Source organism: Pygocentrus nattereri, chromosome 7 (genome assembly GCF_015220715.1).
Source record: "Pygocentrus nattereri isolate fPygNat1 chromosome 7, fPygNat1.pri, whole genome shotgun sequence".
NCBI lineage: Eukaryota > Metazoa > Chordata > Actinopteri > Characiformes > Serrasalmidae > Pygocentrus > Pygocentrus nattereri.
The window spans coordinates 39,882,333-39,901,879 of record NC_051217.1 but is presented as its reverse complement, the minus strand read 5'-3'; the positions used below and the strand labels follow the sequence as shown (position 1 = coordinate 39,901,879).

The 19,547-nt window shown below is 39.4% G+C and overlaps 1 protein-coding gene and 1 pseudogene across 1 annotated transcript; one reads left to right on the top strand and one right to left on the bottom strand.

Moving 5' to 3' along the window:
- The window catches only part of LOC108434107, a 212,065-nt pseudogene that overhangs the window by 152,541 nt on the left and 39,977 nt on the right, over positions 1–19,547 (bottom strand).
- LOC108434110 (extracellular calcium-sensing receptor-like) lies at positions 11,389–16,546 on the top strand. The gene is made up of 6 exons (XM_017709020.1): positions 11,389–11,483; positions 11,650–11,950; positions 12,099–12,875; positions 13,700–13,924; positions 15,394–15,517; positions 15,633–16,546. The coding sequence occupies exons 1-6, from the start codon at positions 11,395–11,397 to the stop codon at positions 16,544–16,546; spliced, it is 2,430 nt and encodes an 809-aa protein (XP_017564509.1). The 5' UTR covers positions 11,389–11,394.

Here is a 19,547-nt window from a genome sequence, read left to right as displayed (position 1 = left end):
ATTTTATTTGTCAAATGTGACTGCAAAATGAGACAATACTTGGACTTGGTGTGTGTGTGTGTGTGTGTGTGTGTGTGTGTGTGTGTGTGTGTGTGCGCGCGCGCGCGCGCGCGTGCTTGCCAATAGGGAAACAATTAAAATAATGAATATATAATCACATTAATTAAGACTTCAATTAAGATAATTAATTGACTATTTACTTATTTACACATTTTATAAGCCACTTATCCGTTTCACTCTTGGGGCGAGCTGGAGGGATAAAAGTGGGCTTCCTGAAGTAGAGCCGCAGTCAGTTATGAAACTCGGGGCCCGTTTGCGGCCCCATGTTAGATTCCTACTACACACACACACACACACACGCACACACATATTTTGTAAGCCGATTCTCCCTCAGGGTCGCGGGTACTATATATAGTTGCAACAAAATATTTACCCCGTGAGATGCGCTTAAGCTAATAGTGCGATAAACACGCAGTTGTTTTAAACAAAGAAAAGCAATTTTTTTATTTCTCATTTCGTTACTGCGCACGCTGAGCTCCGAATACGGCCCACAGTTATTCATTTAATACGCCAAAAATCAACATCTCAAGGAGAATCAAGCATAAACATTATGTCCTTCATTGCAGCTGCTATTAAAGGCACAGCCACGCCTCCTGAATCTATGCTCACACCCACAGGGGATCATAATAAGGTTTCTATTTAAACACTATCACGCACTGCAGTCACTCCACGGTGCGGAAAACTGCGGAGGATACCATGCAGCTCATTTCACCTTTATTGATGTTCTTATTAGTGCTGTGGATAACTGGACTCAAACCAGCAGCATATAAATCTGCCCCGGGCAGCTGCAGAGTCTGGGAGGATCCTCAGAAACCTGGTCTTTATTTGAATGGAGATTTTATGATTGGAGGGAGTTTCGCTATTCATTCCTACATGAAATCAGAAGAGAAAACCTACACCAGACAGCCTCTACCGCCGCAGTGCTCTGGGAGGTCTGTGTGTGAATTTACAGTGTGGGGGGCATCACAGAAAAATTGTGATAAACAAATGTCCGTTTTTGCGGTTATGCGCTACTTATTGAGTTATTGATGAGTCAAAGCACTTGGTTAAAAAATACTTGCTCTGTCAATGGTTTTGATTTTAAACCTTATGTTTCTGAACAGTATGAATTTCAGGGAGCTGCGCTTCGCTCGTGCCATGGAGTTCACCATCCAAGAGATCAACAACAGAACAGATCTCCTGCCGGGAATCACGTTAGGATACCAGATACACGACACGTGTTCTGAAGTGCTGATGGCTGTTAAAGCTGCATTTCAGTTTGCAAACGGCATGGAACCCTTTTTTAATGAAAGCCATTCCTGCTCAAAATCTGCAGCCGCCGCTGTTCCTGCTCTCGTGGGAGATACTTATTCCATATCTTCAATGAGTGTGACTAGAATTCTGGGTCTTTTTGGAATTCCACAGGTGATTTTAGTCTGCACTATGTGGTACAAAATGAACCATTTGTGTTCAGTTACGACTGAAGCACCGTATTATATCAGATACACCAGGGCAAGGATTAAGTCGGGCTCATCAATTAACGCGTCTTTTTTTCTGTACCGAATATCAGGTGAGTCACTATGCAACCTGCGCATGTCTGAGCGATAAAAGTAAGTATCCTGCCTTCCTCAGAACCGTCCCTAGTGACCACCATCAAGCGGCCGCACTTGCAAAAATTGTCAAGTACTTTGGCTGGACATGGATTGGGGCAGTGCGCAGCGACTCAGACTATGGAAATTATGGAATGGCGTCGTTTCTAAAAGCTGCGCAGGAGGAGGGAATCTGTGTGGAGTACTCCGAGTCCTACTACAGAACAGAACCGCGCAGTAAACTGGAGAGAGTGGCGAACGTCATCCGGAGATCAACAGCCCGGGTACTAGTAGCGTTTCTTCATGAAGGCGATTTAAGATTTCTATTGGAGGAGCTGGTAAAACAGCCGCCACCTCCCCTCCAGTGGGTCGGCAGCGACGCGTGGATTATAGATCCAGAGTTTCTGCGCTTTAACATGTGCGCTGGGGCGATAGGATTTGGGGTTCCCCGCTCGGTGATTCCAGGTCTTCGTGAGTTTCTTCTGGATCTCTCTCCAGCACAAGCACTGAAATCTCCTCTGCTGACGGAGTTTTGGGAGAGCTCGTTCAGCTGTAGCCTAAAAGGCTCCTCAGGGGGCGCGCGGGAATGTGATGGCAGTGAGGATATCCGCGCGCTGCAGAACCCGTATACAGACACGTCGCAGCTGCGCGTGACTAACCTGGTGTATAAAGCTACGTATGCCATAGCGCATGCCATCCACGGTGTTATCTGCAATGACACGCAGTGTGACAAGAGCGCTAAATTCACACCATGGCAGGTATAAAACTGATGTCTTCTAATTAGAATGTATGAAAATAATAAGAATCAGATAAGTATGACTATCTTAAAAATGAACATATTAATTATTATATTTAAATTGGGCTATTTTACCATCAAGGTATCAAATGGGTTGATATTTTGTTTAAATTTTAAAGTCACTTATTGTTTCATTAGTAACACCAATGACACGTTTTTCCATGCATGAAGCTGTCATTGTTTTAATCATAATTCATCAGAAAATTTTACATACTTACAATAATAATAGCATAGCCTTTTTGTACTAAAAGCCTATCAATAATCAACAATCAAAAATTCCCCCTGTGGCTTAAGATAAAGGAGGGCTTAAGAGGGCTGAGATAAAAATACTGCTACTGAGACCTGCTGTTTTACATGGACAACATGAAGTAAACGTTAAATAATGAAATATTCTAACATATCATTGTGACTATAGCATGTATGTGTATATATATATATATATATATATATATATATATATATATATATATATATATATATATATATATATATATATATATATATATATATATATATATATATATATATATATGTATATATATATATAAATGCATACAATGGCAACAATTGATTAAATTTCACATTTCAAACTCATGGTTCTGTTTTTTCCATTGCAGATACTCGACCAGCTCAAGAGAGTGAACTTCACTACAAAGAATGATTTTCAGGTCTGGTTTGATTCCAGTGGTGATCCTGCAGCTGTCTATGATCTTATAAACTGGCAGGTCAGGAAAGATGGCACAACAGATTTCATCACTGTGGGCCACTATGACTCATCCAGACCAAGAGGCCAGGAGTTCCGTGTAAGCAGAGCTATCAGCTGGATGGGAAGACAGATCGAGGTAAAGTACAGCACAGTCAGCAAAAAAAAAGCAAGTTCACATTAATGATATCATGTTAAAATTATTCTTTTAAACATGAAAAATCCATGTTTAAGGTTTATTTGTGCACATCAAAGTGAAGAAACCTTTCTCATTATTTCACTTTTCTAATGATTAGAGTCAAAATAGTTAAATATTTTACATAACTCCAGCTCAAAATACCAAAAGTGTTTGCTCAAAAGTTTGGTGGACATAGATTGTTCAATGAATCCTGTATCAATAACTCAAAAGACAAACATGATAGATAAATAAATAAATAAATAAATAAACATGAATTCTGTACTTTGCTTTAAACACCTGGCTAATGATTTGAATACTGACATCAAAGAAATCTGGGTTGCTGTTTATACAGCCGGAAGCACAAAGAGTTTTCTTGCAACTGTGTGCTAAATCTTTTTTTTTCTAAATACATGGCACATCCCTTTATTGACTCTTGTAGTTGTAATGCTGGCTAGATGGGTAAACTGCAGCGACAACTCCATCAAAATATATGTCCAGCCCTAAACTTTAGAGCAAATATTGACCCTATTAATGTTAACTCATAACAATTTTGAAAAATACTAACTGATTAACAGAAGCCAGCAAACCATTTATCTATCAGTCATAGATAGTTTTCCAATCTCCAAATGCTAATCAGGTCAAATGTTAGCAAACACAGAAAGTGCAAAAAAAAGTCTATGAATGTCTTTTGCGATTTCATTACTCAGTCATTTAAAGCGATTCCATGCTGAGGTAAACCATCTAGACCAATGCAATACATGAATCTGTCAGGAAGTTATTGTTTGACAAACATCAAATGATTTTCATTTGTCTAATGTCTTTCAGGTGCCACGATCTGTGTGCAGTGAGAGCTGTCCTCCAGGAACCAGGAAGGCTGTGCAGAAAGGAAAGCCAGTCTGCTGCTCTGACTGTATACCATGCGCAGAAGGAGAGATCAGCAACAAGACAGGTTGTGTATCACAAAACAGTGGGTAATATTGGTGGGCCTAGGCCTAATATATTTTGTTTACTTTTTTATTCCCATGTAGGTCTTCATAAAATATAGTTACACAAAATTTAATAATATTTTAGACTCTTTGAACTGTCTGCACTGCCCTCCTGAGTTCTGGCCAAACACCCAGCGAGACAGCTGCCTCCCAAAGCCTGTGGAGTTCCTGTCCTGGGACGACACTCTGAGCATCATCCTGACAGCGTTCTCCATCTCTGGGGCCTTCATATCTGTATGTGTGGCTGCTGTTTTCTACAAACACAAAACTTCTCCCATCGTCCGAGCCAACAACTCAGAGCTGAGCTTCCTGCTGCTTTTCTCACTGACTCTGTGTTTTCTCTGTTCACTTACTTTCATTGGTCAGCCCTCTGAGTGGTCCTGTATGCTGCGCCACACAGCGTTTGGGATCACCTTTGTCCTCTGCATCTCCTGTGTTCTGGGGAAAACAATAGTGGTGTTAATGGCCTTCAGAGCTACACTTCCAGGCAGTAATACCATGAAATGGTTTGGACCTCCACAGCAGAGACTCAGTGTTCTTGTTTTCACTCTAGTACAGGTTCTAATTTGTGTTGTTTGGTTGACAACATCACCTCCTCTTCCAATCAAAAATCTAAAACAATACAAGGAAAGGATAATCCTGGAGTGTGGATTAGGTTCAGCTATAGGTTTCTGGGCTGTGCTGGGTTACATAGGACTTTTGGCTCTTTTGTGTTTTATTTTGGCTTTTCTGGCTCGGAAGCTGCCTGATAACTTTAATGAAGCCAGATTCATCACATTCAGCATGCTCATATTCTGTGCAGTTTGGGTTACCTTAATTCCATCTTATGTTAGTTCTCCTGGAAAGTTCACTGTAGCTGTAGAGATATTTGCTATTCTGGCCTCAAGCTTTGGTTTAATTTTTTGTATATTTTTTCCCAAGTGTTTCATAATCATGTTTCGGCCAGAGCAGAATACCAAGAAACACGTTATGGGAAAAGAACCCTCTAAGTCTCTTTAAGATTCTTTCCCAAATTTTGCCTGTCACTCTGTGGTTTATCATCTTATATAATATATGCTGATTCGTGTTTAGATTTACGTGTACTCATTAGCTTCAATAATACACCTTTTAATAAAACCTGTGTTGTAATGTGTAAATGTGTATATTTATGATCTGCACATCCACTACTTAAATCATAGTAGTGAACAATTTCTTATCTGATTTGTTCTGCCTTTCAGTACTTTTAGACAGTATACTCATATTAATTTGGAAAAATCGAATGAGCATTTGGAGAACATATTGTTTATTGTGCATAACATTAAACAATTAATGGTAGACTTTTGTCTAATTAAGGTTTAGTGGGTAGCATTCCTCTCTTTCTTTCAAACTTGCTCAGCATCATGCTAAACTGTGCGGAATCTTTTAGGAGTTTTAAAGGAATTGTCAAATCTTGTTCTTCATTGGTTCAGCTATCCAGTGGTGTGTTTTCTGGAGTTAGAAAAGATGTAGCTTTACATGTCTCATATAAGAAGAAAAACTACATAGACAATTTGTTCAACTGCTTTATTAACTTTATAATGAATAATAATTGAGATTATATATATATATATATATATATATATATATATATATATATATATATATATATATAATGTAAGATTAACCATACAGTGGGGAAAAAAGTATTTAGTCAGTCACCAATTGTGCAAGTTCTCCCACTTAAAAAGATGAGAGAGGCCTGTAATTGACATCATAGGTAGACCTCAACTATGAGAGACAAAATGAGGAAAAAAATTCAGAAAATCACATTGTCTGATTTTTAATGAATTTATTTGCAAATAATGGTGGAAAATAAGTATTTGGTCAATAACAAAAGTTCATCTCATTACTTTGTTATATATCTTTTGCTGGCAATGACAGAGGTCATACGTTTTCTGTAAGTCTTTACACGGTTGGCACAAACCGTTGCTGGTATGTTGGCCCATTCCTTCATGCAGATCTCCTCTAGAGCAATGATGTTTTGGGGCTGTCGGCGGGCAACACAGACTTTTAACTCCCTCCAAAGTTTTTCAATGGGGTTGAGATCTGGAGACTGGCTAGGCCACTCCAGGACCTTGAAATGCTTCTTACGAAGCCACTCCTTTGTTGCCCTCTAGAGCAATGATGTTTTGGGGCTGTCGGCGGGCAACACAGACTTTTAACACCCTCCAAAGTTTTTCAATGGGGTTGAGATCTGGAGACTGGCTAGGCCACTCCACGACCTTGAAATGCTTCTTACGAAGCCACTCCTTTGTTGCCCTGGCAGTGTGCTTGGGATCATTGTCATGCTGAAAGACCCAGCCACGTTTCATCTTCATCACCCTTGCTGATGGAAGGAGGTTTGCACTCAAAATCTCACAATACATGGCCCCGTTCATTCTTACATGTACACGGACCAGTCGTCCTGGTCCCTTTGCAGAGAAACAGGCCCAAAGCATGATGTTGCCACCCCCATGCTTCACAGTTGGTATGGTGTTCTTTGGATGCAACTCAGCATTCACTCTCCTCCAAACACGACGAGTTGCGTTTGTTCCAAAAAGTTCTACTTTGGTTTCATCTGACCATATGACATTCTCCAAATACTCTTCCGGAACATTCAAATGCTCTCTACCAAACTTCAGACTCGCCCGGATATGTACTGGCTTAAGCAGGGGGACACGTCTGGCGTCGTAGTGTGTTACTAACAGTAGCCTTTGTAACGTTGGTTCCAGCTCTCTGCAGGTCATTCACTAGGTCCTCCCGTGTGGTTCTGGGATTTCTGCTCACCGTTCTTGTGATCATTTTGACCCCACGGGCTAAGATCTTGCGTGGAGCCCCTGATCACACCAAGCTGCTTGCCTATTGCAGATTCAGTCTTCCCAGCCTGGTGCAGGTCTACAATCTTGTTTCTGGTGTCCTTCGACAGCTCTTTGGTCTTCACGTTAGTGGAGTTTGGAGTGTGACTGTTTGAGGTTGTGGGCAGGTGTCTTTTATACAGATAACAAGGTCAAACAAGTGCCATTAATACAGGTAATGAGTGGAGGACAGAGGAGACTCTTAAAGAAGAAGTTACAGGTCTGTGACAGCCAGAAATCTTGCTTGTTTGTAGGTGACCAAATACTTATTTTCCACCATTATTTGCAAATAAATTCTTTAAAAATCAGACAATGTGATTTTCTGATTTTTTTTTCCTCATTTTTTCTCTCATAGTTGAGGTCTACCTATGATGTCAATTACAGGCCTCTCTCATCTTTTTAAGTGGGAGAACTTGCACAATTGATGACTGACTAAATACTTTTTAGAATCCTCTTCTACCCCTCCATGATGACGTCACAGAGGTAGTGGATGTTAGACACCTTGCACTCCTTCTCATTCCACTACAGCATGCCCGACAGGTGCTCAGTTGGGTTTAGGTGTGGAGACATACTTGGCCAGTCCACCACCTTCACCTTCAGCTTTCTCAACAGGGCAGTTGTCATCTTGGAGGTGTGTTTGAGGTAATTTTCATTTTGGAAAACTGCCATGCTGTGCAGTTTACAAAGGGTCATTTACAAAAAGGTATAATGGTAATCCTCACCATTATGCCACCACACATACTGGACACCATCAGAGCCAAACAATTTTATCTTGGTCTCATCAGACCACAGGACATGGTTGCAGTAATCCATGTTCGTGGACTGCTTGTCTTCAGCAAACTGTTTGCAGGCTTTATTGTGCATCAGCTTCAGAAGAGGCTTCCTTCTTGGACAACGGCCATGCAGACCAAATTGTTGCATTATACAATGTATGGCCTGAGCACTGACAGGTTGACCTCCCACTTCTTCAACCTCTGCAGCAATATTGGCAGCACTCATGCATCTATTTTTTGAAGCCAACCTCTGGATATGACGCTGAACATGAGGACTCAACTTTTCTGGTTGACCCTGGCGAGGCCTGTTCCAAGTGGAACCTCTCCTAGAAAACCACTGTATGACCTGAGCCACCGTGCCATAGCTCAGTTTTAGGGTGTTAGCAATCTTCTTATAGCCTAGGCCATCTTTGTGTTGAGCAACAATTCTATTTCGCACACCCTCAGAGTTCTTTGCCATGTTGAATATCCATGGGCTAGTATGAGAGAATTGTACCCAAAACATCAAATTTAACAGCCCTGCTCCCCATTCACACCTGGAACCTTCTAACTGTAATGAGTCACATGACACCAGGGAGGGAAAAATCAAATTAAATCAAATCAAATTTATTTGTATAGCGCTTTTTACAATGGATGTTGTCACAAAGCAGCTTCACAGAATTCCAGAAAAGACAGAGTTTTAACAAGAGTGTGAAAAATGTAAAAAAAAAAAACCCAGCAGGCATGTCAGGGGCAACAGTGGCAAGGAAAACCTCCCTCAAAACTTTGCTGGAAGAAGGAAGAAACCTTGGGAGGAACCAGGCTCACCAGGAGGGACCCATCCTCCTCTGGTCAAACTACCTACAAGTGATTATACTACTAATATGAATAGCAGTAGTATTGGTAGTAGGAATAACTAGGAGTCTATGAGAACATCAGTGTAGGGAGGGTAGCTAGTCCAAGGCAGTTGGTGGTAGCTGGGGCGTGGGCAGCTGCTCTAAGGTGGGTAGCAGAAGGGCTCAATTGTAAATTAAATTAAAATTTAATTGTTAAATTGTAAAATAATTAAGAAAAGCAATATATACCAATATATGCTTCACCATTTGTAGAAATGAAACTGACAACATCCATTATGTAACACCAATGACACAATGTAACACCAGTAACATTACAATATTATTTCCAACTGCATTTCACACTAACGCACTCAAAAATGCATTACATTATTACATATGTACTATTTTTGAAACTTTGCTTCTTCATAAAGATTATTTAAAAAGCACAAAATTATTTTTTTTCACTAAAACATTAGTATTCTCCAATTTTAAGCCTTTATTTCTATCTATCTTCTTGCCTGTTCTTGTAGATAAAATAAAAAATATTCATATAAATGCCCTCCTTTGTACACTTTTTTTGCTTACACTATATTTCCAAAAGTATACACTCATCCATCCAAATCATTGAATTCAGGTTTTCCTATCACTTCCTTGGCCACAGATGCAAAGTAAGTAGCATGGCATAAAGTAAGCAACTAGGCATGCAGATTGTTTCTGCAAATATTTGTGAAAGAATGGGTCACTCTCAGGAGCTCAGTGAATTCCAGAATGGTACAGTGATAGGGTTCACATGGCCGAGCAACTGCATCCAAGCGTAATGCAAAGCATCAAATTAAGTGGTGAAAGCGCCACCACTGGACTCTAGAAATGTGTTCTCTGGAGTGATGAATCACACTTCTCCATCTGGCAATCCAATGGATGAGTCTGGGTTTGGCAGTTGCCAGAAGAACGCTACTTGTCTGATTGCATTATGTCAAGTGAAAAGGGCGAGGGGTGGGTTATAATGTGGAGCTGTTTTTTAGGAGTTGGGCTCGGCCCCTTAGCTCCGATGAAAGGATCTCTTAATGCTTCAGTAGACCAAAAGATTTTGAACAATTTATTGCTCCCAACTTTGTGGGAACAGAGGATGGCCCCTTTCTGTTCCAACATGACTGTGCACCAGTGCACAAATCAAGGTCCATAAAGACATTGATGAATGAACTTGGTGTCAAAAAACTTGACTGGCCTGCACAGAGTCATGACCTGAACCCGATAGAACACCTTTGGGATAAATTAGAGTAGAAACTGCTAGCCAGGCCTTCTGGCTGAACTCACAAATACACTTCTGGAAGAATGGTAAAAAAATTAAATAACCACACTCCTAAACATTGTGGAAAGCCTTTCCAGAAGAGTTGAAGCTGTTATACCTGCAAAAGGTGGGCCGGCATCATATTAAACCCTATGGATTAAGAATGGGATGTTGCTCAAGTTCATATGCATGCAAAGGTAGACGAGCGAATACTTTTGGGAATACAGTGTATGCCTTCTATGACTGCCAGCATTTTGCGCTTGTATACCTGTGTTCATACTAATTCACAATAACCAGTGTTCAGTTGTTTATTTAGGGAAAAGTTATTTAATTTAAATAAATTTAAATTTGAAGAGACTAAGATTTTTTTTCCAGTGAACAATGTAATTCTTAGTGTTGTACATTCTGCATTATTTGATTATGCCTCATAAAATCTATTGTCTACTGTCATTTGTGACACTAATGGACATTTTTTTCATTAAAAAAAAAACAAAAAAACAGTTACACCAGCGATGGTAACACCAATGACAATTTTGCATTACCCCAAACTGTTGAGCAGCTGCAATCCAATATCAAGCTCAAATGGGGAAAAATATTTCACTTCAAACTAATCCCGTTCATCTCTTCAGTTCCCAAAACCTGTTAAAAGAAGTGACGCAGTTGTAAATATGAACAGTTGTAACGTTTAAAAATGCTGCCAGTATTAAATTTTAATTGTATATGTATTACATTTGTACTGCTTTCAATTAAATAGGGATATACAAGTAAATGTTGGGCTCATTAATGTATACTATTTTTTTTTTTTTTTTTGAAGACTGAAGTGTGAAACTGCTTTTAGGCTAGGCGTAAGACACCTATTCGTAAATGATATCGCATAAGAGAAATGCGCTTCAGTTAACTGTCTGAATCGCGCACAACTGAGATACGCCCCTGTCTGCGCAAACTCAACCATATGCTCGCAATTGACTGAGAACAGGTGTGCACATCTTCACTGTCAGTTACTCAATGCGCACGATGACCTCTGAAGGGGGCCAATGAGTACTTACATCAAGACACCACAATCATACATCAAAGACAAACACATTGTGATGTGCATCACTGTAATTACCATTCCAGACATAACCACGCCTCCTGAGTTTCAGCCCACACCCACAGATTATCATATCAAGGTGGGATGTTAAAGGCAGCCACCGCCGTCTTCAAAGGGCTGAGAACTGCCGGGCATAGCATGCAACTCACTTCAATTGTAGCGATGTTTTTATCAATGCTGTGGATAACTGGGATCAATCCAGCAAGTTGTAAAGCTGACCCGGTCAGCTGCAAACTGTGGGCTGAGCCTTTGATGCCTGATCTTTATATGAAAGGAGATATTGTGATGGGAGGGAATTTCGCCATCCATTACTACATGAGATCGGAGCAGAACACCTACACCAGACCGCCACTCCAGCCACAGTGCTCTGGGAGGTCTGTCTGTGAGTGTGCAGTGAACAGTGCACGGATCATTACAGAGAAATTATAATAATCCAGTGTTCACGTTTTGCTATCATGTGCTATTGACGTCTGCTAGTATTAGGTTAAAAAGAGAAACGTATGTTGTGCAAATGTTTATATGTCTTGTCTTTCAAAACAGTATGAATTTCAGGGAGCTGCGCTTCGCTCGTGCCATGGAGTTCACCATCCACGAGATCAACAACAGAACAGATCTCCTGCCGGGAATCACGTTAGGATACCAGATACACGACACGTGCTTTGAAGTGCTGATGGCAGTCAAAGTTGCATTCCAGTATGCTAACGGCATGGAACTGTTTTTCAATGATACTGATTCCTGTTCCAAATCAGGAGCCGCAGCCGTTCCTACTCTGGCAGGAGAGACTTCTTCTACGCTCTCAATCAGTATGTCCAGAGTACTAGGTCTTTTTGGAATTCCGCAGGTGATTGTAGGCTGCGTTAAACTGCTAAATTAACAAATTTTGTTTAGCAACGGTTGATGAATCATATTATGTTCCATCAATAAGCGATAGAATTAAATCAGGCCTTTCGAAACGCTTCTTTTTTTTCCTTTTCTACGCTGAATTACAGGTGAGTCACTACGCAACCTGCGCATGTCTAAGCGATAAGCGTCAGTATCCTACCTTCTTCAGGACCGTGCCGGGTGACCAAAACCAAGCGGCCGCACTAGCAAAAATAGTCAAGCATTTCGGCTGGACATGGATTGGGGCAGTGCGCAGCGACTCCGACTATGGAAATAACGGGATGGCGTTATTTCTTAAGGCTGCGCAGGAGGAGGGAATCTGTGTGGAGTACTCCGAGGTGTTTTACAGAACACAACCGCGCAGTAGACTGGAGAGAGTGGCGAACGTCATCCGGAGATCAACAGCGCGGGTAATTGTAGCGTTTGTCCACGAAGGGGAACTAAGGCTTTTGTTAGAGGAACTGACAAGGCAGCCGCCGCCTCCCCTCCAGTGGATCGGGAGCGACGCGTGGATCATGGATCCATCTTTTCTGCGCTTTAACATGTGCGCTGGGGCGATAGGATTTGGTATCCCGCCTTCAGTGATTCCAGGTCTCCGTGAGTTTCTTCTGGATCTCTCTCCAGCACAAGCACTGAAATCTCCTCTGCTAACGGAGTTTTGGGAGAGCTCGTTCAGCTGTAGCCTAAAAGGCTCCTCAGAAGGCGCGCGGGAATGTGACGGTAGTGAGGATATCCGCGCGCTGCAGAACTCATATACAGACACGTCGCAGCTGCGCATCACTAACATGGTGTATAAAGCTACGTATGCCATAGCGCATGCCATCCACGGTGTTATCTGTAATGACACGCAGTGCGACAAGAGCGCTAAATTCACACCATGGCAGGTATAAAAATGACGCAAGCTTGCCTTACGATTTAAATAAGCGTGACTTTATTGATATGTGTGTATATGGTTTATCTTGAATCTATATTTTACGTTGTGTATTAACTAATTGTGCAAAATGCTCTATGGGCGTTATTCTGTTTTAATCTTAAAGTCAATGATTCTTTCATATATGTATCATGTATCATATATATACATAAATATATATTTTTTTCTTTTCTTTTTTATGTAGGTCTGACAAGTTTGCCAGAAATATCAAATCAGATTTATCTAAACTCACACTTAGTGTTTTGTCCTTCGAGATATCCCAAAAGAAATAAAAATGAAAAATATTTTTGTACCTATTTAAATTTTATGTTTATGCTTCACAATTGACTCTAACGTTTGATTAAGATTTCTCTTGTCAACAAGACATTTTTTTTACAATTTAAACTGAAAAACAAAAATTGAATTTAATGCTTTTCATAAACTTTAATCTCTTTCATTGCCTTTTGTAAACATTAAAACAGAAAAAAAAATAAATTAAGAAATAATGATCATAGACTATTTTTGGTTGATTTGGCAATACGTCAATGATACATCAATAGACTTTTTTTTTAGCTCTTGTTCTGGGTTTTAAAGATATGGGGCATCACTGGTCACCTCAGTGGTATAATTGCCCCACTTATTTGTTACATTGACTCGCCATGTCAAAATGTATTACTAATACATTATATATTTTTAGAATTTAATCGACACAGTTGATCATAATGGGAGAAAAATCAAATAAATTCAAAGCTTTAATTTACAAACACAAAGTTTATTAATTTATATGTTCCACTGCAGATACGCGACCAGCTCAAGAGAGTAAACTTCACCACAAAGAATGGTTTCCAGGTCTCGTTTGATTCCAGTGGTGATCCTGTGGCCGTCTACGAGCTCATAAACTGGCAGTTTAAGAAAGATGGTGGTTTGGATTTTGTGACTGTGGGCCAGTATGACGCATCCAGACCAAGAGGACAGGAGTTAAGTATGAACAGAGCTATCAGCTGGATGGGGGGACAGAAAGAGGTACAGCATAATATTTTCATTAGTCTTTGACTGTAAATTCAGGTCAGTTAGCAAATCTCAAAATGATTAAAGAAGTCGTTGTAAGAAGTTGTAAAAACTGTTTTTTTTTTTTTTAAGATGAACTTCCATAAAAGTCAGTTTACTACATGAAAAAAAAATAAAAAGATGAAACTCGAAACATTTACTTGCTTCTCTCATTTTCGAAGCCGAGATAGTTTTTACTTACAATTACAACATAACTGATAACACAGCAATTCGATGAAAAGTAATTGCCTTAATTAAATTGATCATCTATAACTAAAAGAAGAGTGTTGAAAATACTTTATGTGAATTCTTTGATTTGTTATGAACACTTGGATTGTAGCAGCACGACAAGAGAACTCTAATTAAAGATGTACGGGCTGCTTATTATACAAAAAATGATAGACTTCAAAATAATGATTATTACAGAGGAAGAAATCATAATTGTGCAGTAATTGCCTTGTTACACAGATGAGAAATCAAGTTGTTTACCTCGAAAGTTGCAAAACAGGCTGAACTCAAAAATTGCTCTGTACAGAACCAAACTAAAATCGTGAATCACGACTACCTCTTTTATAAATCTAAACCCATTCACAAATATAACGTTATGACATCAAATCAATGTTGTTTAATGATAACTGATGAAAAATGTGAATAAAAAAAGAAATCAAGAAAACAGAACAAGCATGAATTGGTTTTTAAGAAATCATATGACATCAAGTGAATAATTAATTCCAATGTCATTAAATTCATTTATTCTATCATGCACGGTTCTTTTTACTAAAACCTTTGAAAGGCAATGTAACAATTTAAAAATGAGCAAATACATAAACTACAAAAACATGAATAAAAAAATAAACAAATTCTATGGAAGTAGGTACCCAGTCTAATGAAGTCAGAGGTGAACAATGAAGATGATGAGAAAAACATTCATCAGTGCATAGCACCTTGCATAACAAATGACAACCATGAACTGATTTGCATTTGTCTGTCTGTGAAATTAATATATATATATATATATATATATATATATATATATATATATATATATATATATATATATATATATATATATATATATATATATATATATATATATACAATGTAATGTAAGTATAATTTAATATCGGGCTAAAATTATGGGTCCATGACTAATGAAAACTTAAAGATAACAGATATTTATGATAAACCAGAAAAAAAACATTAAATATCTCTCATTCTTTCCATCTGATATTACATGAGCATAGACAGATAGATAGATAGATAGATAGATAGATAGATAGATAGATAGATAGATAGATAGATAGATAGATAGATAGATAGATAGATAGATAGATAGAAATTCTGGAATTTAATTAATTAATTCATTTATTTATTTATTTAGATTCATTAATTTTATTTATTTAAGATTAAATGTGAATGATCTGCATCTGTCTCATGTTTATCAGGTGCCAAGATCTGTGTGCAGTGAGAGCTGTCCTCCAGGAACCAGGAAGGCTGTGCAGAAAGGAAAGCCTATCTGCTGCTATGACTGTATACCATGTGCAGAAGGAGAGATCAGTAACAAGACAGGTTGTGTATCACAATTTTGCAACGTTGCTTGTGACAGTTATAGTTTAGTTGATTTCAGTCCCTTGCATTTTTTTCCTTATATAAGGGTTCTGACTACACTTTTCTAACCTCTTAGATTCTTTGAACTGTATTCACTGCCCTCCTGAGTTCTGGCCCAACACCCAGCGAGACAGCTGTCTCCCCAAGCCTGTGGAGTTCCTGTCCTGGGATGACACTCTGAGCATCATCCTGACAGCATTCTCCATCACTGGGGCCTTCATAGCTGTATGTGTGACTGCTGTCTTCTACAAACACAGAGCTTCTCCCATCGTCCGAGCCAACAACTCAGAGCTGAGCTTCCTGCTGCTCTTCTCACTGGCTCTCTGTTTCCTCTGTTCACTTACTTTCATTGGTCAGCCCTCTGAGTGGTCCTGTATGCTGCGTCACACAGCATTTGGGATCACCTTCGTCCTCTGCATCTCCTGTGTTCTGGGGAAAACAATGGTGGTGTTAATGGCCTTCAGAGCTACACTTCCAGGCAGTAATACCATGAAATGGTTTGGGCCTCCACAGCAGAGACTCAGTGTTCTTGCCTTCACTCTCATACAGGTCCTAATTTGTGTACTTTGGTTGACAATTTCTCCTCCTCTCCCCTTCAAAAATCTACAGCAATACAAGGAAAGGATAATCCTGGAATGTGGATTAGGTTCGGCTATAGGATTCTGGGCTGTGCTGGGTTATATAGGATTTCTGGCTCTTTTGTGTTTTATTTTGGCTTTTCTAGCACGGAAGCTGCCTGATAACTTTAATGAAGCCAAGTTCATCACATTCAGCATGCTCATATTCTGTGCAGTGTGGGTTACATTTATTCCAGCTTATGTCAGCTCTCCTGGAAAGTTCACTGTAGCTGTAGAGATATTTGCTATTCTGGCCTCAAGCTTTGGTTTATTTATTTGCATTTTTGCTCCCAAGTGTTTCATAATCTTGTTTAGGCCAGAGCAGAATACCAAGAAACACCTTATGGGTAAAGTACCATCCAAGGCTCTCTGAGACTCTCACCCTAATTCTAAAAGTAGAACAATTGTTTAGCACCTATAAAATATGCTGATTTATTGAGATTTATATCAATATTTAGCAGCTCTACCAAAGCTTATTCTTAATTCAACTATATTTTCTATTTCATTGTGTAAAGAAATACATACAAGCTTTTCACATGTTCTACTTGCATAATAACAGATAACAATGTATATTGCCAAATTAAAGTGATTTTTTTTTCCACTAGCATGCCTTTATTCATGTTTATATAGTAATTCTACATTAAAATGGCATTCTTCTGATTGTTTTGAGAATGTATGGCTTTAAAATGTGATATAGTTCCACTTTCTAGTAGGAATGTTTTAGTCTGCTGGAGGATGTGATTTCAGAGCATCAAATGTAACTGAATAAGCAGTTACTGTTGTCCACTGATGTTCTTAAACTGTTCCAGAACATTACATTTGGCTTCACTTGGCTATACATGAGGGTTGGGAATTCCCATGGTAACAGTTATTTGGACAGCTGACTTTTGATGCTTTATAAATTCTTATCTTACATTTGCTAACAACTCTGCAACACAAGATTGCACGGTCCCCAAAAATGAAACTTCACAGGCTTATACAATATATTGATGCTTCAAAGGTACACTTTCTAATTTTATGCACATCCACTTAATTAGCGGGAGCACTGAGCACTAAGTAACTGTTTCTCAGCTTCCATATATCTGATCATGCTGAGATGCTACATACTGTATGTGTAACAGTGATTATAAGAGAGGTCCCTGCCATTACTTTGGAATTGGAAGTGTAGGGCCATAATCAGCCAATCAGCTTTCAGCAAATATGTGCTAAACTTAACTTGTTAAAGAACACTTGAAAAGTCTTTTTCTCAAAATTAAAGAAAACAGGTATGTATGGAGACAGAGGAGTGAATACTTTTGGAAATATAGAGATTTTTTGACAGTTAATGGAATTTAAGTCAAATGCAAAGGTATCCTTGAAGCAGTACAGTAATCTACCAAATAAAGTATTACCTTATCTATGTCCTCTATTGCACATGCATCTTCTGAGATACGCAAAGCCATGTCTTTTTTGCTGATAATGCAACCTCACTGAACAGTTCTTGGCAGTTGGAGGAAAACACTAACTGCCTGAACAGGGGACTGATTCCATGTTTCCCATGGATTTCAAATGATATGTTCATAAAGCAGACATGTTAGACAATGTTTGAGTGTACCCAACTCATCCCCTTAGTTTCATCAAGGCTAATTCCCATCCAATAGCTATGGGTTCACTTGAAAAGCATACAGTAGATTATCTACAAACTGTCTTTCAAAAGTCAGTTAATTCTCAATAGGGTGGGAATTATTATTAATACCAATTTTGGGCTTGAAACCAGAGTGAAGGTTATGTTAATGTTAGGGTTAAGGATAGGTGAAGATTGGAAATTCAGCTGTGCGCAGCAAGGGGCAGATCCAATCCCTAACAGCTTAATAAGGCCTTATGCAGTTTGGGCCAGAGAGCCCTAATGCAGTTCTGGATTTTTCAGAGATATAGAATTCAAAATAATATGTTAAAAAGCGAGCATTTTGGTGCCAGCAGTGGTCGTTGGCAGCAAGGTGCCCAGCCTGCATCACCTGCTGCCAGAGAAGGGCAATGTCAGAAGGGCACCCTGCATGCATAACCTTACCGCCGTGGTCTTGCTGGGTTAACCCAATGCACCGGGGACCTTCCCTATTTAAGATGCTGGCAAACTCCAATGTTTGTCATACCTTTGTAGAGGGTTGACCGGTACGGTACATAGTCTTTGAAAAGAAAAGAAAAGAGACATGACAAAATTGCCGCAACACCAAAGAGATAAATAAAAGAGGGCAGAGAAAAGAAATTGCCAAGAAATCCAAGTCGCACAAAGGTGTTTGTTCCTGCCTTTGTTTGAGCGCACCAAGCTTAGCATTGCCTTAGTTTGCCATTTTTTTTACCCCCCTCATTTCCCGCCTTCCTTGAGGTGCTTTGCCCATTGTCACCTGTACACTCCAGTGGCACAGCGGTAATGCTGCAGACTGCCAACCATTATAGTGGTGGTTTGAACCTCCATCTCGGTCACCTCATTAGTAACAATGTCAACCACATGCTCCATTACCCCATATATCTCTTTACTTTTTTTATTTTTTGCTGCGTTTCGGTTCTGCACTTGGGTCCGCCTCCCAGCTGTCCTGTGGAAATAATCGCTTCAACTCTTCTGGGAAGGCTTTCCACAAGGTTTAGGAGTGTGTTTATGGGAATTTCTGCAGAGACAATAGCCATAGACATCCAAATTTCTTCAGGTCTTCAGATGAGCTAAAGAACAGTGTGTAGAGAGCTTCATGGAATGGGTTTCCGTGGGCGAGCAGCTGCATCCAAGCCATACATCACCAAGTGCAATGCAAAGCGTCAAATGTAGTGGTGTAATGCTCACCACCACTGGACTCTAGCGCAGTGCAGATGTGTTCTCTGGTGTGACAAATCACGCTTCTTTGTCTAGCAATCCGATGGATGAGTCTGGGTTTGGCAGTTGCCAGGATAAAGATTACTTGTCTGATTGTATTGTGCCAAGTGGAAAGTTTGGTGGAGGGGCATTATGGTGTGGTGCTGTTATTTAGGAGTTGGGCTCGCCCCTTTGGTTCCAGTGAAATTAACTCTTAATGCTTCAGCACTCTAAAAAAGGATTCTTGAGTCCAGTAATTATTGCTCATTAAAATTAGTAGATTTTACCTAAAATTACACTTCTTAAACTTCACTTAATTAAAATAATAAGTGTAGCCCAATATTTTGTGTGTTTATTATACTCAGAATTTTGCAGAAACATTGCATATAAATTTGAGGAATGCCAGCATGACTATAGAATTGAATACACTAAATATTTGAATCTTTTTGAGACAGCAAGTGACTAAGGACTTTGGTGCGAAGAAGAAAAAGATGGACCACATGCATAACATCTGAAGGAAGGATTGCATGGATATGAGCAAAATGACTGATAA